The 24,895-nt window shown below is 41.3% G+C and overlaps 2 protein-coding genes across 3 annotated transcripts; one reads left to right on the forward strand and one right to left on the reverse strand.

Annotated features, from left to right (window-relative positions):
• Positions 1 to 2,134: 2,134 nt before the first annotated feature.
• pnp5a (purine nucleoside phosphorylase 5a) lies at positions 2,135 to 4,808 on the forward strand. 2 transcript variants are annotated; one of them, XM_020619724.1, is made up of 7 exons: positions 2,135 to 2,303; positions 2,507 to 2,636; positions 2,875 to 3,044; positions 3,122 to 3,225; positions 3,395 to 3,570; positions 3,802 to 3,992; positions 4,261 to 4,808. In XM_020619724.1, the coding sequence occupies exons 2-7, from the start codon at positions 2,614 to 2,616 to the stop codon at positions 4,476 to 4,478; spliced, it is 882 nt and encodes a 293-aa protein (XP_020475380.1). In that variant the 5' UTR covers positions 2,135 to 2,303; positions 2,507 to 2,613; the 3' UTR covers positions 4,479 to 4,808. The 2 variants fall into 2 exon arrangements, with proteins under 2 accessions (XP_020475380.1, XP_020475379.1); XM_020619723.1 differs by having other exon boundaries at positions 2,135 to 2,636.
• A 385-nt stretch (positions 4,809 to 5,193) lies between these two features.
• Positions 5,194 to 24,867, reverse strand: capn1 (calpain 1). Its single transcript, XM_020619725.1, has 22 exons — positions 24,748 to 24,867; positions 21,081 to 21,764; positions 19,233 to 19,302; positions 17,006 to 17,124; positions 13,875 to 14,008; positions 13,212 to 13,380; positions 11,503 to 11,586; positions 10,580 to 10,665; positions 10,136 to 10,210; positions 9,872 to 10,032; positions 9,204 to 9,364; positions 9,076 to 9,087; positions 8,724 to 8,935; positions 8,504 to 8,543; positions 8,357 to 8,422; positions 8,188 to 8,245; positions 7,986 to 8,050; positions 7,799 to 7,867; positions 7,570 to 7,648; positions 7,291 to 7,407; positions 6,707 to 6,765; positions 5,194 to 6,574 (listed from the first exon to the last, which is right to left on the reverse strand). Exons 2-22 carry the CDS (start codon positions 21,336 to 21,338, stop codon positions 6,548 to 6,550), a joined length of 2,121 nt encoding a protein of 706 aa, XP_020475381.1. The 5' UTR covers positions 21,339 to 21,764; positions 24,748 to 24,867; the 3' UTR covers positions 5,194 to 6,547.
• Between the last annotated feature and the right edge of the window lie 28 nt (positions 24,868 to 24,895).

Here is a 24,895-nt window from a genome sequence, read left to right on the forward strand (position 1 = left end):
ATATTCTAATTTTGTGAAATACTGGATTTGGGTTTTTTTTTTGTCTTTAATCCATAATCATCAAAATTGAAACAAATAAAGGCTTGAAATATTTCACTTTGTGTGCAGTGAACTAATATAACATACAAGTTTCACTTTTTGAAACAAATTATTGAAATAAATGGACTTTCCCTCGATATTCTAGTTTTTTGGCACATACCTGTACACTGGACATATAAATATGCACAGTCTTTACAGAGCTGCCTTTTAAAGCTGTGCTGTTTGTTGACATCTTGGGGAGAGTGAAATAAGCTGTAAACACAACATTTATATACTGACAAACTGGCTCATTAACACATGTAGCAGACACACAGCGACATCACCATTCTCTGAAGTCGTTTTTCCAAAACTCATATTTCCAGTAGTCACCCTTTTTAAGCTCTGTGTCAGTCTCTACCAACTCTCCTTACACCACCAGCTGTTTGGAGAAGTGGAGTTTCATTCATTTGGACCATTAGCACCTTTAGCTGTGGAGCCTGACATCTGAATTCAGCTGCACACGGGAAATGCTTTAGTGATAAAGTGAGTCTTAAGTGAGTCTCTGTTTTTGCATCACCTTAAATGCATTATTTGTACTGAAAACATTCAGCATAAAAAATCAACTTGTCTGGGCTCAACCCTTTACACACAATGATCAATATTTAATATGAGTCACATAGGTTTGTTATTGCAACCGGGCATGTTTGCTTGTAAAGTAGGACCCTGAGAGCAGAACAACCCACTCTGTATGTTTCCAGAAAAGTGGCAAGGCCAGGGAAATTATAATGAAGGTCTTTTTATGATATATAAAAGCTAAAACATACTGTATCTGCACCTCAGATGTACACTGACCTTTATCTAGAACATTTTGGTAATGCTTTATTTTACAGGTCTGTCATTTCCTAATAATTTCTTGAAAGATTCTTCAGAATAGAGACAAAATTCTAAAGTTTCTAAGATAGTCCTGAGTTGTGTTGAGTTTATTATCAGGATAATCATCTTCATTGGCCAAGTACAGTATGTTAGACACAAGGAATTTGTTTCTGGTACAGAAACGAGGCAGCCATCTGTGGTGCCAACTCACACCGATGGCTCTAACCATCTGGGACGAATTGGGGGTTCAGTGTCTTGCCCAAAGACACTTCGACATGTGGACTGCAGGCAGATTCTAACCTCCGACCAGGAGACGACTGCTCTACCCACTGAACCACAGTTTATGCTGAGAATGGCTATTGGCTTCTGGATGAATTTCAGTCGAAGAAATTACTCACTGTAAACCCCAGTTAGTATTTACTGTTTATTTTTTAATTATTTAAAATGGTATTCTTCATTTATGCTGAATTTGATGGTTGTTTGTAGATACATTTATATTTTTCATGTGTTCACTGTCTGCCCTCTGAGAAAAGCCTCAGGTTTGTACTAGCTTAGCATTTAGAAACGAGCACTCAGGGCGCATGTACCTCCACCAAGGCACAACAATCAAATGGGACCCGTGTGAAAAATGAGATCCAGAACAGCACAAAACGTGCCCAAAATCCTTGATCTGGATCATCCTTTAGGGTATGATTTCCATCTTAAAAGTTAAAGTACAAAAAAGAAGAAGCTGACAGTATCAGAGGTGACATATTTTTATGTTTATCTGTGTTTGCCTTGGACCATCTGCACTGTAACTTCCTACTTCTGAATAATATAAAGTGTGTGTCAGTACAGCACAGACATTCATTTACATACTGAGACAAATATCATCACAAAGGCAGCACTCTGGTCCTTTGTCAGTGTACAAACCTGCACCAGTGATGATCGAAAGCAGGTGAGCGACATCACATGCTTGACATATGCATAAAACAGGTGGATGGACATGTTACACAATCATGTTACACAACCATGGCAAAGCACAGCTAGTGGAGCTTTAAACCCCTTTGTGTGTCACCTCCTATGTGCTTCTGTTACTGTAAGTGAATCTCCTGGAACATTTTTATTGACATTTCGTCTGGCAGTAAAACTGAGGAACAGGTTACAGGTTAATGTGGGACACTGTGCTGCTGTATGATGGTTCCCACTCATTGGCTGAGCAAAAGGCGTGTTAGCTGCAACTGAGAGGAGGGGCAACATGGTGAACAGGTCATTGACTCCCACCGTGTTATCAGACAAAAGGAACAAGAGATAAGAAGAAGCCGGAAACCCAAACAGAGAGGCGGATGACTCAGACGACTGTCAGTTTTCCTCTTGTGCGTCAGTGCCAAACAACAACAACTCAGTTTTACAAGTTGTATACTATTTTGAAGGTGTGTCCGATCGGCTGCAGCATCCACATGAGTCATTTTGAGCAGAGGAGGAGGAGGAGGGGGCTCGGGGTCTATAATAACCTAGGCGGCTGCGCTTTTTCTCCAAACACGAGCAAGATTAACTGGAGACTGTAAAAGGAGTCCAGCTCAGAAAAATATATTTTAAAGCTTTCTTGTTTATAATAATTTATATTTCATAACAGCTGGACTTTGATTCAACGCCTTCCATCCTCGGAGCTGGGTTTTCACTCTTAAAAAGTGCAGCCACGCGTTCTTTCTTTACCTCAAGACACTTTTTAAATCATCAGCGATGTTTCCAGAGGCAGGCACAGGGTGAGTACACTTTTAAACACAATGTACCTTCAGCTTTCCTATCCCCATGTGGTAAAAAGCTAACATTGTTACAGTTTGGCAGAGTAAGAAGGTGTGTCTTAGAAAAAGCACAACAGATAAAATGTCAGTACAACAGTGACTTGTCTGACATGAGATAACACTGACCTCTGCAGTGATTCCTGCTTGATTTGCTGGCAGTGGTTATTCTGACCTCCAGCCTTCTTTTCATGTCATCCAGTTACAGCTATGAGGACTGCATGGCCACAGCCGATTGGTTGATGGCCCAGACAGACATCCGACCCACAGTGGGCATCGTGTGCGGGTCAGGGCTCGGAGGGTTGGCTGACACGTTAAAGGATCAAGTTGCCTTCAACTACAAGGATATCCCCAACTTTCCACAGAGCACCGGTAAGATAAACTCTCAGCTGCTGACTGGTTATCATATACTGTTAATATTTACTGACTGGGTGTATTGTTTTCTGCAGTGCACGGTCATGCAGGTCGGCTTGTGTTTGGCACACTGAAGGGGAGGCCGTGTGTTTGCATGCAGGGCCGCTTCCACCTGTATGAAGGCTACCCAGTCCAGAAGGTGGGTGCTGCTACAAGCTTCACTGTGCATTTGGACTGATTGGATGTGAAAGTCATTAAGGAGTCGTTTGCCATATGTCTTTAAAAAAGCTTAATGTGGTCAAAAGATCCTTTAAAGCAACAAAAGTGTCCTCTGAACAGCTGTATCATGTCTGTGTGTGTGTTTCCAGGTTGCACTGCCTATGCGCATCTTTAAGCTGCTTGGTGTGGAGACGGTGATACTGACCAACGCAGCCGGGGCCCTCAATGAGGACTTTAAAGTGGGGGACATTATGATCATCAAAGACCACATTAACATGCCTGGTTTTGCTGGCAACAATCCACTGGTTGGACCCAACGAAGAGAGGTAGGTGTGTGTGTGTCTGGATTTGTGTTAAAAAGTCTGTGTGCATTTAAAATTTCTGCACAGTCGAAGACATTTCTGCACTGCGGTAGTTAGCAGTTGCAAAAAGAAAAATACTCATCACTTCAGTCAGTTAAACAAATGGAACTTGTATTTCTAATTCATTTGTAGACATTCAGCTAAATCAGCCTTTGCTCTGACTCAGCTTTCCACCTGTTTGTCCTCTTCCCCCAGGTTCGGTGTGCGTTTCCCCTGCATGTCTGATGCATACGACAGAGAGCTGCAGCAGCTGGCCATGGACGTGGGACAGGATCTCGGCTACGGAGAGTTCCTGAGGGAGGGTGTGTACTGTGTGGTGGCGGGCCCCTCGTTCGAGACCATTGCTGAGAGTCGCATGCTGCACAGGCTGGGTGCTGATGCTGTCGGTGAGATGTTTCTTTATGGACCTTGTGCTGATCACTAACCACAAACTGTTTAGTTTATTGCTAATACATTTGGGCAGCAGTGGTGCATGAAAAATGTACCTCCAAAGCTGCATTAAGTGAGGTTTTTATACAAAAATATACCCGTTATTTGCCCATATTTCATACATGTGTGAGCTGTGGAGACTCCTTCACCCACAGAAAGAAAAATCAAAGCTATAAACCTTAAACTGAAGGTAGTGAGGCTTACATGCACTGTTTTCCTTACTAGGGATGAGCACAGCCTTTGAGGTGATTGTCGCACGTCACTGCGGCATGCGTGTCTTCGCTTTCTCACTGATCACCAACCAGGTGGTGATGGACTACGACAGCGAAGAGAAGGCCAATCACGAAGAGGTCCTTGAGGCCGGCAAGCAGCGAGAGCAGCAGGTGGAGCAGCTGATTTGCACTATGGTGACCAGAATCGAGCACAACAACAACTACGCCTAAGACACGGCGTACTGGTTATCTAACGGGGACAGATCACGTTCAATGATGTTGTGCCAAAGAACATCCTGCTCAGTTTATTATTTAGGTGAGAAGTCAGTCTGCTTATACTCTTAGCAGTGTAGGTATCAGAGCATAGACAATATACACAGTCTTTGGTTTCATGACACTAAACATTCTTCTGCTGAGCAGCCACCACTATTTTGTATCATTTTGAACCAGGCATATTTGTTTTAACGTATGATCAGCTTGTATAAATGTCTAATTTACTTTAATGAGTCATAATTTGCTGTAAATTATATCATCTTGTTGAAATGTGTACATTAGCACTGTACTGTGATGGTTTTTTATATGATTATCATTATTAAAGGTGCTATTTATTACTGTATCGTTTGTGTTGTTCTGAGGTAATTTTCACAGATTTACCTCTCACATCCAAAGTTACCGCTATTCTCAGCCTTGATTTATAGACTCAATACTATTATAAATTGAGAAATAATTCAGACACACATGGGACTCTCCCCATGCTTATTTTCAAAGTGTGTATTGAAGTTTTACAGAGAAAGCTATACAGTACACCAAAGTAATGCATGATGGTCCGAAGGCGCCCAGAGTGTTCCCACCGTAAACATCAGGTAATAAACATAAAGCCGCAAAAACTGGAGACAAGAATGCTAGCATCAGTGAAGTAGTATTTAAATCCAAGGGTTTGGCAGTCTTTTTTTTGATGAACTAAAAAGTATTGTTTCAAAATGTCATCATTTGAAAAACTCAAAAACAAGTTGGCAGAAAAAACGTGATGGTGTTTTAAACACATGCAGGTCAAATCTCTGCTTGATAACAAAATGTTGACACCCTTCCTACTTTAATGACTTTAAGTTTTCCCCCTTCATGTCACATTATGTTGTAGTACAACTCCTCAAATAAAACACTTGTTTTATAATTCAGGCAGGCAGACAACACCTCACATTTCACACAACATATCCATCCATCTTATGTAATTATTCATCTTCACCTAATTCTGACTTGTTTCATTTGAAAGATTAAATAAACCTAACACCTCCCACACATAACCTCCAGCAATGATATGAGGTTGTTTTTTTTTTTATATATTTCACATAACAGTTTGTAAAAAATGCCATTCATAATGATAAGCAGGCATGTCTTAAAGCTAAAGTCAACACATTCCCAATGATACAGCCCAACACAACTGTGTCTGTACCGCGGGGCCCAGTGATTCTTAATGACTGGACCCTTGATGCTGAGCTGAAAGCAAAGTTTGGCACAGACAGAAAGTTCCAGGCCAGCAGTGCTGCTACAAGGGCTGAGGTAAACATTTATACGCACTGAATGTTGTTGAAGAGCGAGCTGGCATGGATCTCCACATCAACCACATCTGGCACTGAGATTATAATAACTGGCAGCAGGCCCGATTTCAAACATCAACTCCCATTAAAAAAGGAGAAAGGATCATTCTACAGATTGGTTTTCCTCAGGGATCGTCGATTTAGGCCATAAAGGGGCACCCCTTACTATCCAGGTATACCGTACATTTTGCAAATCATGAATGAGTAATCATTGATTAAAAAGGAAAAACACTTGTGAAACAGTAACATGCCATTTTGAATTAATACCTTTTTTTGAATTGAATCTCATTTTATGTGTGTAATAATGTAGTGTTCATCAGTTAATTTGTCAAAGGGTTTGATTTCTAGGTTTGGTCCTGGAAAAACCTGCTAGCTAAACTAGATTAATTACGTTACTGTTTCCACCCACTCCCACTCAAATGTAATAAGATTATTTCTATGTGAGTAGCTAAACACTGTCGGCCTAACTTACAGTTAGCGTTTCTGCCAAGTTGACTGCCAGGCTGTAAATACTGTACATAGTTCTTTCTGTTGGCAAACACAGGATTGGCATGTTTCCAATACAGGCACCCAAAAGATACATTTTCATATCAGCATGGAAAAAAGAGAGAACAGGAGCAAAAAAGGCACTTCTGAAACAACAGATACTGGATCTGGAGCTACAATGGGGTGCAGTGCAACAGTCAGAGAGGAGTCCACCCGTCTCTAGCCAAACATGGTCAGGGTGATCCACTATAGGACAGAGAGAGCATGTGCATTAGGGAGTGCATATTATTGAAATGTATCTCTTTAGGGCAACTGAACTATGGAAGACAACACGACCTCTGCATATATGGAAAACCTTCGGTGACTGTGTGGCCATACCTGAAAGAAGTTGAGGGTTATCTCGCCGTCTCCATCTGTGTCCAAGGTCTTAAAGGTTTCTGCAGGGACAGAGAATCTCTTATTTTCTAGGTGTCACACAAGTTAGCTTCTATTCTAGTTTGAAATGTTGTCCTAATGCACAAAAGGAAGCTGCAGACATGTAGCATTATTTATTTTAATGATAATCACTTTTACTGGCCAAGTATGTTACACACACATGGAATTTGTCTCTGGTACAGAACCTGTGGCACCAACTCACACACACACTGGCCGTCAGGAACAACTTGGGGATCAGTGTCTTGCCCAAAAAAAAAATGTGTCCCGGGAAGAGCAGAAATCGACCCGCCAACCTTCCACTTGTGGGACGAGCGCTCTGCCTCCTGAGCCATAGCCACCCCCGTTACAAATGTTGCAAATTAAATTTTTCAGTAGTGAAGCGTGGTAAACGTTTCACACTGGCCTTTTGGTCTTTTTGTCACAAACCATGTTGCACAAATCTCAGTGATGCTGTGACAAAAATGGGATGAAAAGTACGTGAACTATTCCTTTAAGACACTGAAGATGTGCAGTAAGGTGGGACTCACTGAACAAGGTTTCCAGTCTAATCAGGCAGTTGACAAAGTTGTCGAAGTCAACAGTCATGTCTTCCTCTGTGTAGCGCAAGATGATCAGCTGGAACAGGTGGTTGGTCAGCTTGAAACCTGAAGAAGGAACATCAGGTCACATGAGAACCAAAGGTCTCACAAGATAGTGATTAAAAAAAAAAAAAAAAAAAAAAAAGCTGTACACTTTTTAAATTTGTGAAGAAAATGCTTCTGACTTTTGGTTTTCTTTTGCTTTGTCTTGTATTTAAGAAACACTACCTGCATTTTCCAGAGCCATCCTCATTTCATAGCTGTTCATGGTGCCCGATTTGTCCACATCAAATTGCCTGAATAAGGTCTGGCATGGTGACACAGACAGACAGTGAAAGAAACATTAAGAACCAAGAGAAACCGTGGCAGACAAGAAGAAGAAAACCTAGTCCACTGGCCAGAAGACTAAAAAAAACAACTGGCCTGACGTCCTTATTTGATCAGTGTTTAATCTCACCAGGTAGCGTTTAATCTTTTCCCAGAGTACATGGAACTCTGTCAGGCCCAGCTTTCCAGTGCCGTCTGACTGGGCAGACATGTTAAGGAACATCTGTGACTTTCATGGCTCCAGAAGTTAAATACTACTAAGGACAAAATGAAGCCTCGAGTTGCTGTGGCTACTTTATTGCATTTCTCAAGGATACATCCATAAGGTTCACCATACTGCGGCAAGCTTCTTGTGAGAAGCCGTCTGTCTTCAGGTCTTTATCTGTTAGTGGAAGAAAGAGAGAAAGACATGAAAACTTGTATTTCTACCAAAATATATGCAGACTGTTAAAACAGGTGCAAAAGCAGCCCTCTACTCTGAGCTAAACATCACTGCACAGATGAGATGCTGTAACTAACGTTTGCTAATGATCCTGTTCAAAATGGTTTGCAGCTCTGTCACACTGATCTCCATGTCCTGTTGGCACAAACAGAGAAAGTCAAATCAATTAAACATGACCATCTATGTACAACTAACGGTTTGTCCATGCTACTGCTGGACTTCCTGCAAGTGTGACAGAGTCCTTACCGATCCCGCAAGCTGTCTGAAGAGACCCTTGAAGCCTGCGTCGATCTGGCTCTCATCTAGCGGAACCTGAAACAGAAACATGTTCATTACATGTATGTTTCTTCCACGGATCATTAACGGTCATGCGTTGTAAGATCACTGTCTCACCTCTGGTGGAAGCTGCGCATTAATCTTGTCATCAAGCTCCCTGATGCAGAAAGAAGAAAAATTTTACTTTCCACAACAATTTCTTAATATTCATTAAATGTCTTTATAATTTTATAGGCCTTTTGTACTGTATTAAAGTATTTTCCAACAGGTGGGATTTATTTATTTTTCCAGTTTTAACTGTGCTGTTTTCTTATGGAATGTGGCTTGTTCCACGCACTCAGAGTCGGCAGGTTTCTCAGAGAAAACTCTGATGACAAAGTCGGCGTCTTTATTCGGCTCAAAGGTGGAGGGCACGACGACGTATTCTCCGGCTGGTAGTCGCAACCGTGAGCTGACTTCTCTCAGGTTGATGAAGGTCTCAGAGCGGGCGCGAGAAGCGTTGGTGAGGAAAAACTGCTGCTTCAGGTGGACCCCCGACTGGCCCACGCACTGAGGGGGCAGTAGGAAGAGTTAATCTTGAAATCTTTACAAAGATCTGACAGTACTGACGAGAGCAGCTCTACCTTTGATGATCTCAGATTAGTTAAATGTTGTAAATATCTGCATTCTTGAATTAGTGAAACACATACCTCACTTGGAACCTGTAAACAACACAGAGAGATGAGATTTCTTCCATCAGTGACGTGATAAGGAGCATAAAAAGACAAAAAAGAAGACTATTTGTCAGTTTTAAGAAATAAGGAATTCTGATGCTAACCTCGTAGACAGCAAATCCAATGGTCTCCATGTCAATGCCTTCTTTACGTTTCTTCCTGCGGTCCTTCTGCATGAGGGCGACCAAAAAGCTGCAGTCTGGTTTGTCGGGAGAATCCGGGTTCCGCAGGGTAATCTTGAATTGAGGGTTCAGCCAAAAAGTAGCTAAAGACAAGAGGTGAAAAAGTCAGATTGTTCCTTTTTTCTAGCATTAACTTGGTACTTGGTAATCAGGATCATAAAAACCTTATTAGACATAGAGAAAATTATTATAAAAGATGAACACCACTGAAAATAGCTGCAGAGATTATGAACATTTATTGTTTATGCAACAGTTTTAAGTTTTTATCAGTAGTATAGTCAATAAATCCACAAATTCTGAGGCCACAGAGGAAAGCAAAGTGTGTGTAAAAACAACTGAATTCAATTCCACACATCTCTATTTATAACATTTATTTTAAAGCTGGCCACTGTTTCATGGCTTGGTGTTAAAATGGGAGTCACTGGTTCATGTTTGCACTTTACATCTGGTGAATTGTAAGAGAAATGTTGGGGTTTAACTCAAAAATGTACTTCAGAAATGAAATTAGCCTGTGTTGTAGTAGAGATCCTCCACCCCTCTATGTGCTATCTTGCTGTTTCCCCTTCTTTCCTCCCTTCATCACTTCATACCTGGGAAATTCCTGCAGCCTCCAGCGGTGCTGCCTCTCCTCCATTCTCCCTGAAAGAGTGAAGTGCTCCATTTCTTCAGCTGGGTGCTCTCCAGGGCATCAGCTGTCAGGTTACAGATCTCCAGGCGGGTGAACTCGCGCAGGAAGTCATTGAACGACATCCTGACAGATGGAAGCAGGGGCGCTGTTACGACAGTGCGGATGCCACTTCCTAATCAGTGATGTCACAGAAGCTGCGAGAGAAGAAATGCTCAAGCAGACTCACCAGAATTCACCGTCCTCACTGCTGACTCGTAGCTGACTTCTGAGGGAGCCATCCACACTGTCCCACTCTCTGGAGCTGAGGATTACACAAAGAAAAATACAAATGAACGATTTTTACACAAGCATAGTGACACATTGAGACACCGAACCCGAGGAACATTTTGTTAATGATTGGGGTTTTTCACCTAATTATCTTTAAGACGGGTGTGCATTAAAACATAAGGCAACTTAAAAATGACAGTGTATAAGTGTGGTTTTTATACCGCATGGCTTGGCCAAAGCGATTCAGTAAGATAGGAGGTAAAATGACCATTAGAAATAAGGACAGAGTTTTAATCACGGTGAAAATGTCCCCATTTAAATGCTATCTGACTGAAACTGGTATGACTGTTAGAAATACACCACAGCTGCAGTGTGGTGAGTGTTACTGCAAACAAAGTCTTACTTGTCACTCCAGGCTCCCGTCCATTCCACTTCTCCCCAGGGGTTCCTGATGCGGACCAGCTTGATCATTCCCCCTCTGTACGGCACCTAAGGGTGAAGAAGTCATGTGTATCTACCGTGAGTTAGTCTGAAATGAATTCTAGTAGTAAACTGTACAAAATTAAAAATGCATGTTTACGCTGGTCAGTTTTCATTAACACATCTGACAATGGAGCTTTAATGAAGAGAATGCTGAAAACAGTGAGCTCTGTTGCTCAACATGTACAGCATGACACACGTTGCAAAGCTTAGGCTTTCAACCAATCTTTTTTTTATGCAGTATTTCTACATAACAGCTATTAACATCAAAAAGTTTGTACATAACAGCTATTAACATCAAAAAGTGCACTTCTACAGTATTAGCTCCCGAGCTGATCATGTATTCTTTGCTTTTCCAAAGTGTCTGATGCCTTACAAACCAGCAGAACATAATGTTAACACCTTGTGATAGAGCTCTTATTCAGTGTTGTGCTATAATCATCTACAGGGCCTTTTGCCTTGCTACATAATCTGTTTATGGCTCATTTTGTTGACTTTGGAATCAGCTAGTTAATTTTTAGATGATCTTCGGCACATAAAACAGAGCTAAAGGGCAACCACTCAACCAAACATATCCCATGAATTAACTAACTTATGTAACACGTGGCTTGGGTCAACTCAAAGTCCTGGACATTTAAGGACCAAAACAGGCAAACAGAATAGTCAGCTTTGGTTTTTGCTTTTGATACATTTTACAGCGCTCTTGACCCCATAAGTATCAGTTTGGTATGGACAGTAAATGTGTGTTTGAAGGGTAAAAATAATGTAAGGCCAGTGCATCATGTATCTGGTCTTGGGGTTATTACAGTCATACATTTCATGCCTCTGTCCTTTAGTCCTGCTTACCTCATTTGCACCAGTCACAGAGTAAGCGTGTCCCTTCACCAGCTTCTTGAATGTAACAGCCTCCCTGTCTCCTGTGCTGGTGATCTGATGATGAGACAGCAAATCAGAGGTCATTATCTTCTACACCACAGTTCACAGAATCAGAATCATGGTGAAAAAGATGGCAGGGAAAAGCATGTGCACACTGCAGCTCCACATGTGACAGGGCCCATGACAGTTACAGGCAGTGGACACCGTCCTAACGCTGCTCATTCACCAGTTCACTTTACACAGTGAGAAATGAGTGTTGCTGGTTGTTAACTTATGCAAAGACAAACATGATGTTCTGTCTTTGCTGCCCCCTCCTGGTGTCCTCACAGTTCAGCGGTTTCTACCATCATAACACACATTCACTCAAATCACTCAATCAGATCATCATGTGCTGAGCTCTACTAGAAAAAACACACTAAGGATATTTGGCACATATGGCGTCAGGGATGCCGATCTCCAGCAGATCCTGACCTCTGACCTCCTCTTACCAGGGTCAGGTGAACATTACAAATCACCACAAACCACTGAGGTGTCTTAGAAGTGCTTATTAAGTCTTAACATTTAATTTAGTGATAAGAAACAAAGAAAGCAATCTTCACATTGTGACAGTAAATTCATTTTACAACTTCAAAATTCGGCTAATGAATTATTTGATCAACTATTCATTCACTCTGAACTGGATTAATATTTTAAGCGTGAGACGTGCAAAGGAGTTAATTGTTTTTGAGGAGCGCTGAGACTGAAAAAGCTGACCTCAGCTACACCGGATAGTCTATTTTGAAAATAGAAGCCAGTTGGAGGTAATGGAAACTAAGATGATGAATTGTTTTCATTATGTTTACAAGAGGGAATTAGAATCCTTCCAACCTTTGGAAACAAATGGCTCCTATCACTTCAAGTGTGGCTATTTTCCCTAGTGATCAATTCTAAGGAACATGTTCAAGAGTTAGATTGATACTCACATATTGGTAGATGAGTTATAGATAATGCAAGCCAATGCTGGCAGTTAGCTTAGCTTTGCACTATGACCGCAAAAAAGGAGGAAATGGCTAGGTCTCGCTGGCTGGTTCTATTCAAAATAACAAAAACCAACTACTGGCATATTATAAACCTCTGTGAAACCACATTGTGGGTTAATTCACTTTTTAATTGCTTTACAGTAGCTTTGTGCTAAGTGAAGTCAACTGGCTTCATATTTATAATCATGAGTTTTTTCATTTTACTCCTAATAAGAAAGTGAATAAACATACTGCATTTTTACAAAATGCTAAATATTCTTTACAAAAATAAAAATGAACCCTGCAGTAAATGGTTTGGTCACTTGAGGGCAGCAGAAACACACTTTGAACACAACACTGATATGAGACAAACTTGTTAGCAAACATATTTATACAAATCCAGCATCCTCATTCATCTTGACTCATGCTTCTGTCCACCGGATGAATGCTGATGTTTTTGGCCTCTACCAGTTACAGATAAAATATGTGGAGCTTTAGCTGCTAAATGCTAACAGCTGCCTGCTGCAACAAAGAGCAATGCTATGGGAGCATTGCTATCATTTTACATGTTATTATAAAAAATATTGATTATAGTCCCTTAAAAAGAAGGAACAATCTGCATTATGTGTTAATTTCCCATTTGCTTGGGACAAAGGAATGTATGAATGCTGCAGTACTGACATCTATGGAGCAGCCCAGCATTGATCCTCTTGCTATGGCCCTCTTCATGATACTGAAGAGGTCTGGAGGGGGCTTCCCCAGCTCGAAATTCTCTGTCACACCCCCTGTAAAGTCCTCAAAGCCCTCTGACGTGCTGCCGCCTGACAGAGCCTCATATGAGCCATTCAACCTAGGACACGAACAAAAATTAATGAGCATTTAAACGTGTTCAATGAGTAAACTTGGGCGCCCATGACTAATTTTATACAGGAAATCGAGTTTAAATAATCAGCATCACTGGTGGAGGTGGAGAAAACCATGTACCTTGCATGTAAAATACAGTCAAAACACTGTTGTTGGAAAAAGTCATGTCTGGAAAGCCCACTTGGCACACACTTGTGCGAACAACACTGTGCTTCACCGTTACAGCTCCACCCATTCACAAGTGAGACCACAGCTGTTCACTGGAGCAGCTGGAGTCCACTTTTGTTACATGCATCTTTAAGAGATTCAAGTTTGGAAATGTGAAACACAAACCCTTCAATCTGGTATTTAGGAATCACACCATCACTAAAAGTCTTCAATAAGCCTGAACAGATGACTGAGACTCTCCCACTTGTACACAGACTGTAAGTGTCAGAGATTAAGATCCTGAAGGCTGATCAGTGTGTCTATTAGTCTTACTTGGCGTAGGCCTTTTCCATCAGTGCGCTCCAGAACTCGGTTCCCTCTGCTGAGTGCACAAACAGCAGCTTCCCATCCTTCACCGGCAGCCGGTCATCGATCACCACGTCCACCCACTCACCAAACTGCCAGAACTGCAAGACAGACAGAGGCATATTACAACCGAGCTAACAAACAAGGTACCTGCAATATGTGAAGAAGGTTAAAGGACAGAGACACTATCAGCAGAAAGGGAAGTGGTCACTCATCCCAGAATTGAAGCCAGGAGATATACTGTATTTTAGTTTAGTCTGAAATGTCATATTACAAAAAAGGATTCACTTGTATTACTATATACAGTATGTAGAACAGATTTCAATCAGAGACAGCAGAGGACAAAATACTCAAGTCCTTTGTTTAGTTATTTAAATGAAACCATGTGAGAAGTTTCTTTACTGGAACTGTTAGCTCATACAGTACACATCTGAAATATGACAAGGGGCCCCAGACACAAACTGCTGCTCTGGTGCTGTCTATAGTGTTTCCTATAGTTTTAATAATCGGATTACAGAGCACATGAAAATGCTTTGTCACCACACAAAAAACACAAATATGACACTGAAAAAGACAAGTTAGCCTGCTTTTGTGTTTCAACACCAAAAATGATCTCCAGATGTACAATATATGTGACAGTAAGAGTAATAAGGCTTCTGCCCTAGAGCGGTTTCATTTGTTTCCAAATGAGATGGCTGAGATTGCACAGTTTATCATCTATTCTTCCTCCTTAGATTGTTCACATGCACGCCTTCCCTCCTTTTTTTTCCTGCTTCTGAAACCTATTAAACTTCCCAATGGCAGCTCTCATAATTACATTTTTGGATGACTCATCCAGGACTGAGTAAGTTCTCCAGAGGCTTAAAAGATTGAAACAAGACAAAGGGCGAATCTGTGGAAGACTCGACAGCACAAAACAGCAAACAAACAAGGAAACATGCACAGAAAGACGAGAAAAAAAAGAGAAATGGCAAATAACAGAAACACGCAAACATAAAATATGTAAGTGCAATACAAACTCACAAAAGAGGATGGTGAAACTAATTTAACTCTTTAATCAATGCAAAACAGCGGCCATAACTATTTATGAGGCTTTTAGATCGAACACATGCATCTACAAGCTTTTACAGCAAATGAAGTTATTAATAAAGTTATTTTCATTCATTTTAACAGCATGTGTGCATTCGGCAATCAGTTTACTTGCCGTCATCTGAGACAAGGTTTTCTGCTATTGAAGAAAATGTTTAAAGCTACAGTATGTAACTTTTTTCCAAATATTTTTGTTTGTTTGTTGTAGAAATCTGCTCCAAAACTTGTCTTAATGTGGAGAGGTGCTGTCGAAGCCTCCTGGGACACTGACTCATTGGGCAGCAGTGCAGAAATATTAGCTTCTTAAAGGTTTTGAGTGGGACTGACCTCTCTAACAACCAGAGATTTTCAATTATTTCTGCTTAATCACTAAGTTTTGTAGCATTCTCATGTCTTGAAATTTCATAAAGACAAACATCTGAGGAGCTATTGACAAGGCAAAAGATGGTGGATAAACCGAACTGGATGAATTATAAATGACTGAACAGGCTTTATCACCATTGTTAGCATGCTAACATTTAGCATGTAAGTGGGCTATGTTAGCATTTGTCTTAATTAATGAGGCTGACAGGAGTTTGTTCATTAGTTTTAGCATCATGCCACGTATGGAAGTGATGGACAAGTGGAAATATTTTCCTGTTGGCTGTATTAAAATAATCTCACTCTTCATTTTGGTAGTAAAATACACCACATTCAAATTCAAATTCTTATCATTATATACCACTGCTACATTTCCCTATCTCATACTGGAATGAAAATGTGTGCTGGAATTATGATCAGGCCTGTGTCACTGCTTTAGTATGCAGCCTCAAATTTTGCCTGCAGTTGTGTGTGTGTGTTGGTTTTGTGCACAAAGCAAAGTTCAGCTGATAAGGCCCTGCAGTCTGCCAGAAACTCACACCACAGACTTAGAAATTTGGGCAGGAGTGGTGATATTGATCTATGTTAGAAGTACTAGTTCGGTGTTTGATTGTTAGGAGGAGTTCTGTCTCGACAGATGTGACTGGCAGATTATACGTTTCTAGGCTTAAATATTGGATGAAGAAATGGGTGTTGCTCACTTCAAGAGAGTGCAGTTAAACCTGTTTCACAGTGACTCAAATCCTCAGGTGAAGTGTACTGACTGATAGTGTGTGGATCTGACAGGTGAGGTTTCTTAGAAAGGTCAGTGGGGTTAAACAAGTGAGATGAGATCATTCTTTCTAGGAAACTCTGAGAAAAGAAAGAATAAAGTAAGCTCTTCACTAACCGGCTCAGTTTATTAAGTACTTCACATTAGGGCTCCAACTACTGATTATTTTCATTAACAAATAACCTATCAATCACTTTTGATCAATCTGTTAAAAGATGCCTTCCTGCAACTGCTTATTTTGTCAAAACAACAGACGACAACCCAAATGGATTCAGTTAAGAAGAACAAGAGAATAAAAAGAGCAGGACGTCCACACAGGAGAATGCGAAACCTCGAAACATAAGAAATTTGTATTTGTAAAATTACTTCAAATGATTAATCAATGAGTAAAATTAATGTCAATGACCTTTGTCTGCTTTATAATTTATTAATCAATTATCATTTCAATACTATTTCAGTTAATCTGACAGCTGCTCAGTGACATGAGATCAAAAAGTAATTTCTGCTTTGCTTTAGTTTCCTTGTAATGGATCAGTGTGAAGTTAAACATACTACATAAATATCTCTTGTAGAATCAGTGGTGCAACTAACAACATATGACACAAAGGGGAAGAGTTGAGAGCTGGGCAAAATAAATAACACCCAGTTTCTTTTCTCTGCGGCACTAAATGTCTATAAACATCTATTCAGTAGCAGCTCACCCAGGGATCCTCTTACTTTCGAGTCTTATCAGCAACAACAGAGAAAGCAGCAGTAAACTGCACTCAGAATGACAGTACAGTTAATCTGCCACAGTCAGTCACGGTTGCCAAGTGAGGGATGAGTCGGCTGCAACAGAATATGTAACTGTAAATGCAGGAAGAGAAGCCGTCGTCACCTGGAAGTGAAAGATGCCAGCGTATCCCTGCTGGAAGCTCTGACCGTGAGGAACCACTCTGTGGAGGAGGGTTTCGTTTAAGGTCAGCGAGGCGATGGCTGCCAGCAGCCAGCAGTCCCCTGTGAAAGCACACACACACACACACACACATATCTCTGTCACCGTGGATGTGCCCTGAACGCCAGCTATTTCAACTCAGGCCTGACTGCATGTTAACAAGGAGGTCAATCAGGTCGTTTCTTAAAACAGGTGTTGGATGCTAATTTCAAACTAAAATCTACAGGCAATTTCTTTCCCTTCATTTCTGCAACTCAAAAATTCATGTAGTTGAAATAAAACTTGAATGCACTTGGAGGCTCAGCGGGAAGACACTCGTTACAGGCTCGGTAAAGGGACAAGACTGTTTAGACAAGCTTTGCTTTCTGAGAAATGGGAGAGGCACCCCACTGTAGCTGAGAAAATATCACAGCTCCACAGTAAGTCATAAATGTCGCTGCTAGGACTCACCCTGCAGCTTTAAGCCAGTAGCTGCTTCTGTTATGTGTGTATCGTATTGCAAAAGGTTCTCGGTTAGAGGTCAGAACACCCTGACTGACTACATGTTCACCACGCATTGTTTGTGATCCCAGAAAATCCAGGCAAAAACAAAAATGATGGCTTTGTTGTGTTACCTGTCTATGGAGGCTCAGTTCCAGAGGTGTAGCAGTCCTGCTTTTTTTTATGGGAGTAGTGTTAGTTATTAAAGCTTCCTGCTTCCTTCTAGCTAGTACTACACCTACTAATGTAGCTCTGATAGCAACCACTCAGTCATGGTGCATTTTGTCTGTAAAACAAGGTGATGCGTGATGTTTCATCATTTCTGGAGTCACCGTTTTGCAGTATACAGCTGCTCCTCTGGCAGTGAGGGGAAACAGGGGTAAAGCACTTTGCGTGGAGATAGGGGAGGATGCTTTCTACACTGCCAATGCTACTCAACCAGACGGAGGGTGACTTTGTTTACGGATGTGAAGCAGAAAGACCAAGCAGGCAACATCTCAGGCAGTAAACTGGTACTACTGGGCTGTTAACACTCTTCTCCCTCCATCTGTTACTCATATCATAGCTCTGTTGACTGTGATTGCTCATCTTGACTGAAGAGCTCAGTCTTATTTACAGCTGAGGACTGGACTGGTAGTTGCACAGGGCAGAGTAAATCCCAACACATTACCAATGCAAGCTGGTTAAAAATAGACATACAATTCAGTAAAAAAACCATTATAGCAGTGACCAAAGTTATAAAAAAGTATAAAATATTTAAAGGGTATTCCACCAATTTCACACATTAAGGTCAGTTTATGTGTCATGGGGAATACTACTCAGCCTGTAAAACCAGTTGTATGACTCCTAAAGCCTGAGAAAACGACAGGTATGACAGTGATATCAATCTTCTCCTGTCTAACCTGAGACACGGACAGCAAATAAGAGTATTTCCTACAATGTCAAACCATTTCCTTAATCAATATTAACTTATCTTCTCTAGTTGTAAGTTTTTAAGTCAGATATTTTCCTATGGGGTGAATAGATCATCCAATACAACATTTGAGAAACTGCTCATGTACAATTTTGAAAAGCAAATAGTCTAAACATAGTTTAAATGGCTGGTTGTTATTAACATGGGGGCCTCGACTGATTGCACCCAGGTGGTGGACAGACCGGATGGGCACTATTTTAATTTTGATACTCACCTTAGCTTCTTGAAATTATATACATTTGCATGGATTTGATTATGTACAAACTGTAATGAATCCATGGAAGTGCATTTTAAAAGATTTCAACTGTGATTCCACCAAGGGGCCGTGGACCACTGATTAAAATCCCCGTATTAACATGTCTCCATGTTGCCATAAATGAAATAAATGTGTTCAATTCCGCTTTGTAGTACGTCATTTTAATGAAATACTTAAATACATTTTTATCCCAGCTGTAGTTATGGGTTCAGAGATGTTCTCTGCGTCTCTAAAGGGGAAAGGAAAGCTTTACTTATTCATGTCTTACATCCAGGCTTCACCAGACGCTGAATTGCAACTGGCAACCTTCCAGTCCATCTCCTCCCTCCCTCGGCTACTGCCAGCATTGCTCACTTCATCTTTTCTAGCAGATTAAATCTCAGTTCCTGCTCTCCCCTCCATTCCTCTAACAACTGCATCATGCAATAGTAACAGTTGGGACGTCTCTGGACCGGACTTACCCAGAGCTCCCTGGCAGATGTCTGTGCGAGTAGCTCCGCCCACGATGAACTCGGGCGCCCTGCAGAACTCCTGAGGCGTGCACACACAAATAAACACACAAATCAGTGGTAGCACTAAGCCTTTGATTACACATTCACTAACATGTCTAGTCTTGCCTTTGATTACACATTCACTAACATGTTACATTTGCTGTTTTGTTTTCAGGATGATTGTATTAACGGGTTTGAACAAAATACTTGAACAGTGAGAGTAAGAATTCCATTTAAGGTTACTTACTGGCACAATAATACATTTACAGTTGGTCACTCTCTAATCCGTTATGTGACTTAAGAAAGAAATTCAATATCTTTAAAAAAATCTACATCCTTTTTATCACATGAGATAAACATTCCAAGAAGGCCATGGTGCATTCCAGTGTTCTGTGTCCACATCTTGTTTCCCCGGTATCTCCTGCTCCACAAACCATCTCCTACTGAACATGTTGAACGTCAGAAACCCCACATGAAGCCACAAATAGTAACATCCCATTTCTCCTTGTGCTCCACAAACACACACCACACAAACCGGCAGACACACGGTTGAATTCACAGATACACTAAGCAGCACACACAGACTTCCATTCTCACACAGAACAGAGCACAGATTTTTTTTTGGGGGGGGGGTGAACATCATGAACCCTCTAACACAGCATAAGGAATACAGACAATGCGGTTAAGACGGGATGCATGCATTATGAAACATCAGACATTTTGGAGAAACAAAACCCCAGGAAGCATTAGAGCTGACAGACACAAACTTGTTAACACTCATGCACACACTGGGATCTACACACTCAGGTGGGAGCTGTAAAAGGAGCTAAGAAGCTGCAGTAGCTTATGATCACAACCCTGAGACCTTTTACACTCACAGTTTGTCTTGCTGTTTTGTTACAGGACTGAGCAGCGGCCCGTCACGGCATGTGCAAATCCAACAGTAATGAGAGTGTGCTGTGTTCAGGGGCTGTCGCAATTACACCTAATGAAGACGGGCCCACTTTGTTCTCTGCTGGTGTCATATTCGGCTACAGGGAACACCCTGGTGTACTTATAGTGTAGGGAGCAGTGATGAGAGACAGAGACAGACAAGCCAAAAGGGACAGATGCTTGGGCATGTGAATGAAAGGATAAATCAAGATGAAGTGAAGGATGATATTCTCCCAGTACCTCTCTGGGATACTTACAAACTGGCTTAAGAAAATGACATCTACCAATCATTAAACAGATGAAATGAAGTCTGAGAAGAAAGGTTTCTTTGAGGGGTAAAAATATTTTGTCCGTTAATGAAAAGGCTTAAAGGAGCAGTTCACTGACAGTCAGTCATGATATTAGACTGCCCAGATTTTAACTAGGTGTAACTAATATACTGCCAACTGAGTTTGTAAGTCAGGGCCCTGATGTATTTTTGTGTGAATGTTATGTTATCCCATGACATTTTATTTGTTTTTTAATGTGAGGTGCTGGGTTCAACTGCTGGGAGGTGACTAATAGCATTACAATCACGAGCTATATTGCTGCCAAATGCAAGCAAAAAGAAAACAAAGCTACTGTGAAATAAATGACTTAATTGCACATTTTCTTGGACTAAAGGTTGGAGTTTGGTTTTCCAGCTGTACTTGAACACACCAAGGAGAAAGACGTCTAATCAAGCCAAGGTAGCCAAAGCTATGGGTTCCTTGCTAAAAATACAGCTCTGCCATGTCAGATCTCCATTTATGTGATTCTCTAAAATCAAAATTCATTCCTCAACACACAACTTCAGCAGTGCTGATCAGATCTATTACTGTCCTCTGCTCTCCCGCCATTTCTCACCGTGGGTCTCATCCAGCGGACTCCGGCGGTCTTGGAGGATCTCGGTCCAAGCTCGTTGAATCCCAGAGACGTTGCAGCGGCCGGGAAGAGGCTATCCTCAAACAGCCTCCCGCTCTGGAGGCACTGGGCTCTCAGAGACTCGTAGTCCTGACCCAGAAACTTCACCGCGTTGTTATTCTGTCCCAGACCCTCATCACGATCCCACTGGCTTCTCAGCTTGTGGGCCATGCCAGTAGCATAAATGACTTCCTCCACCATCTTGAGATAACTGTCACTCTCTGTTGACTTTTATGTGTACAACTACAATGGGATGCTGGATAGAGTCAGTAATCAATGAGGTAACTGTGACCTATTGCAACAGCTTTTATATAAAGTACTGCGGCAGCTTCTTATGTAGATCCGATATGAGGTGATGATGGTATCAAGGTTCAATCATATATCAGAATGAAACATCAGTAGCTATTAAGGAAACTTTAAATATTAACGAGACAAGGCTGCTGCTTGGTTGTGGCACTTGTGGTTCAGCTGTAGCGGGATGTTTCAAATCCAATAACGATCACACGTGAAGGAGGTCTAGATGCAGAAGCTTTAAAAGCCTCTGGAGAAAGACGGCCTCACAGCAAAGACAGGTCTTCTCCCAGTTAACAGCAGTCAGTCCTTCCTCGTACCCGCAGCAGCTGAACCCTAAAGAAAGAAGAAAAAGGTGAGTCCTTTCTAAAAGCGTATGCACAGGTGCAAGTCTGTACATAGCTCTATACCTGTGTATGCAACACAAACAAAAGAAGCAGCTATAAATACCCTCTACGCACACACACACACACACACACACACACACACACACACTCTAGGTTGGAGAGGCAAATGAACCCTCCCTACTTCTTTGTAGAAACACATGCCAGCTATGCATAGCAAAGGGACTGGTCACAATAGGCATATCAGTACTACTTCTACTGTGAAGTGCTGAACGTGTGCACAGTGGCAGTCAGAAACGTTAAAATGTGTGTTTAGTCAGACAGGTGTATTAACAAAGCTGTGTGACTGGCTCTGTGTGTGTTTCTTGTGAACTAGACAAACAGAGGGTGTGGTTTTCTTGGAATCTTGATGTACAGTGAATGCCAAAAAGCCCCCCCACCCCCCCGCTCTTTAAATGAAGGGAAGCCAGGCAGCAGGAAGTGTAAAGCACCAACAGTGTCTCCTAAAGGTCTTGACAGAAGTTAAGTTTAGATCTGTTTTTGAAGTGGTCTACTGGCATTGTTGCTTTTTTTTTTTCCTATCAAACACACACAACAAATGTAGACAAAGCGTTTTGTTCACCAGCTCTGTGGCTTTTTTGCTGCTCACTATAATCCAAGCGAAACACTTCCTGTTTCAAGACTCGACTGTCAATCACAACAGAAGCTGAAAAGAGTTTAGGTGTTAGTGGCTCAGAGAAGAGCAGGATTACAGTTCTCACTGCTCACAGTGAACCACACCCATTACGAATGGCCCAGTTCAGTGTTGGAAAAATGTTACTGCTAACAAACTATGATGCCACAAGTTTCCAGACTTGTTGTAGTATTGTTTTAGAAACTGTGTAAGATTCAATGCTTTTACTATGATTTCTACTATTGGTACTACTATTAAGGCTAGTTCTACAGCTAGTATCAGTACTACAAGTATTATACTGCTGCAAGGCTCCACAGTTACTAGCTAGTACTACAGTGCTCACTCCTACTACCACTACAATACAATTTCTATTATTCTACAATTTTTGAAAGTGTGATTCTTAAACCACTACTTTCTACCACTAACTGTATTACTACTACTTGGATGTTGAGCCTCCATGTCATGACTATTAGACTGCAGCCTAATACTTACCACTGTAATATATACTATATAAAATGAAAATTATGCCAAGACAGCCTTCATCTGAATGACAATGTATAAAGTAAAGCTAAATGGTAATTCAGTCTGATTATCAGGCTACTGCCAGTGTGCTATTATTCGAGGTCACAGACTCGAGTCTGACTCAACTCCTGATTTTGAGGACTTGTGAATCAACTTGTACTTGAGCGACGACTGCAGTCAGACTCCGAAGTTGGAGACGAGGACACTGACTTTTTTTGTTATAGGCCATAATAATTTGGCACAAGATATTGATATTAAAACAGTTTGCCAGCACCATGAAGCGTACACTGTTCATTTCTAAGTAATCCAGAACCTTATTGGCCACAACTGGTGCCACCCTGCCGGTGTCAAAATGTGATGCTTGTCAGTGTTTATTTTTTTTATTTCCCCTCACATACACTTACATCGCCTTTCCATCCACACACACACACACACACACATCTATACCCTGGAAATCCTCCCCCTCACTGCAGGAGCAGACTACATGTCCAGACAGACACATACTGTAGGGAGAAGCCTTCAGGCTTATTCACAGGCAGCTTAAGTCCAACAGCACAGGGCTGAATTACTACACAGTCGAATTGCAGTAGAAGCTTTTAATATATGGACATGTTTTCTTGCACCAAACCCACAACATAGTGTGTATATGTGTTGGTGGTGGTCACACGTGGGGCATGCAGTAACAACTCCAAAGGTATTTCTTCCATAAAAGACTATGTTGCAATTACAGGAATTCGGTTATTTATATTACAGTATTCTTAGCTTTTATTATGCAGTTTGAAAGAAGACATCAGCCATGCACCCATGAAAAAAAAACATATGAAGACAGAGATCACAAGTTTAACAGTAAACACCCAAAGATTTTGAAACAATAAATGTGTGTAAGATTTTCTGCTGATGCCTGTCTGAGTCTAATGTTCCAGTGGGTTTCTCCAGGACACAGTGAGGGACTCAGACTGTTAAATACATGCTGATCTAAACTAGATAGTGTTTGTGGGCGTGCGAGGTCCAGTGGAGCATTCTCTCCAGCTGTAGTGTACTTTCTGAATGCATGGTTCATATTCAACTGTGAAATTAAATCTCCAAAGCCTTTGCTTTAAAGCCACGGACAAAATAGACCTGCAGTGAAATTAGATCTGAAATGTGGCAATGAAATGCTGAGTCTAGGAGTGATTTTTATCAGAGTGGGTGATGAAACAACCTTTACAGACACTTCAAAACAAACTCCAGACACAGAAAAACACTCAGTAAAACCAGCCTGGTTGGATATCAAGCCGGTTTAGTATATTTTAAAGCATATCCTCAAGCATATTAATCCTTGGACAGTTGGTTCATACAGATAAGCATGTAGTTTTGATGGGAGGTGTGGTCCCTGAGAGCAGATCCGATGCATGGCTGTCAAACTTCAACTTTCTCAAGTTTACCAACACGAACAGCTGGGCGAGCCATTTCGTTCCACTTTACCTCATCAAAGACAGCAGCCTATCCGTGTACACTGACTGCGCAAAAGTACACGCACGGAACAGGAGAATGTGCGGAAATAACGCAACATGGCAAAGTTGATGTTTTTATGCTCAAACAGATTGGTCTTAAGCAGAAAAAAAAACTTTACATGAGTGTTTACAACTTCCACAATAAAATGGTTTACATACTCCAAGCTCTCTTCATAGAAAGAGTTCAGACTAGGACATCAGAAAATATTTGAAGATTCACACCTTCCTGCAGCTAGACCACAAACTGTGCAAAGAAAGCAATCTTAGTGAAGGGATTTTATATTTACCTTGCTGGGGGATTCCTTTGAAAAGCGGCTATTTAGACTTTCAAAATGCTACTTGACTTTTTCATTTCCCTTCCATGTTCAGCGTACTGTAAGTCGACCCCTCCCCTGCTCGCTACCAGCGCTTTTTATTTAGAAACGCCCTGCTGCC

The sequence above is a fragment of the Monopterus albus genome, unplaced genomic scaffold (genome assembly GCF_001952655.1).
Source record: "Monopterus albus unplaced genomic scaffold, M_albus_1.0 scaffold225.1, whole genome shotgun sequence".
Taxonomy (NCBI): Eukaryota; Metazoa; Chordata; class Actinopteri; order Synbranchiformes; family Synbranchidae; genus Monopterus; species Monopterus albus.

Excerpts from the sequence above, each read along its gene's own strand:
- pnp5a (XM_020619723.1), top strand. The coding sequence starts at position 2,614 with ATGTTTCCAGAGGCAGGCACAGG. Across the intron at positions 2,637-2,874 it reads TTTCCAGAGGCAGGCACAGG|TTACAGCTATGAGGACTGCA; the intron begins GTGAGTACACTT and ends CATGTCATCCAG. Across the intron at positions 3,571-3,801 it reads GTTGGACCCAACGAAGAGAG|GTTCGGTGTGCGTTTCCCCT; the intron begins GTAGGTGTGTGT and ends CTCTTCCCCCAG.
- capn1 (XM_020619725.1), bottom strand. The coding sequence starts at position 21,338 with ATGGTGGAGGAAGTCATTTATGCTACTGGCATGGCCCACAAGCTGAGA. Across the intron at positions 19,303-21,080 it reads TCCGCTGGATGAGACCCACG|GAGTTCTGCAGGGCGCCCGA; the intron begins GTGAGAAATGGC and ends TGCACGCCTCAG. Across the intron at positions 7,868-7,985 it reads GTATGGTGAACCTTATGGAT|TCAGACGGCACTGGAAAGCT; the intron begins GTATCCTTGAGA and ends ATGTCTGCCCAG.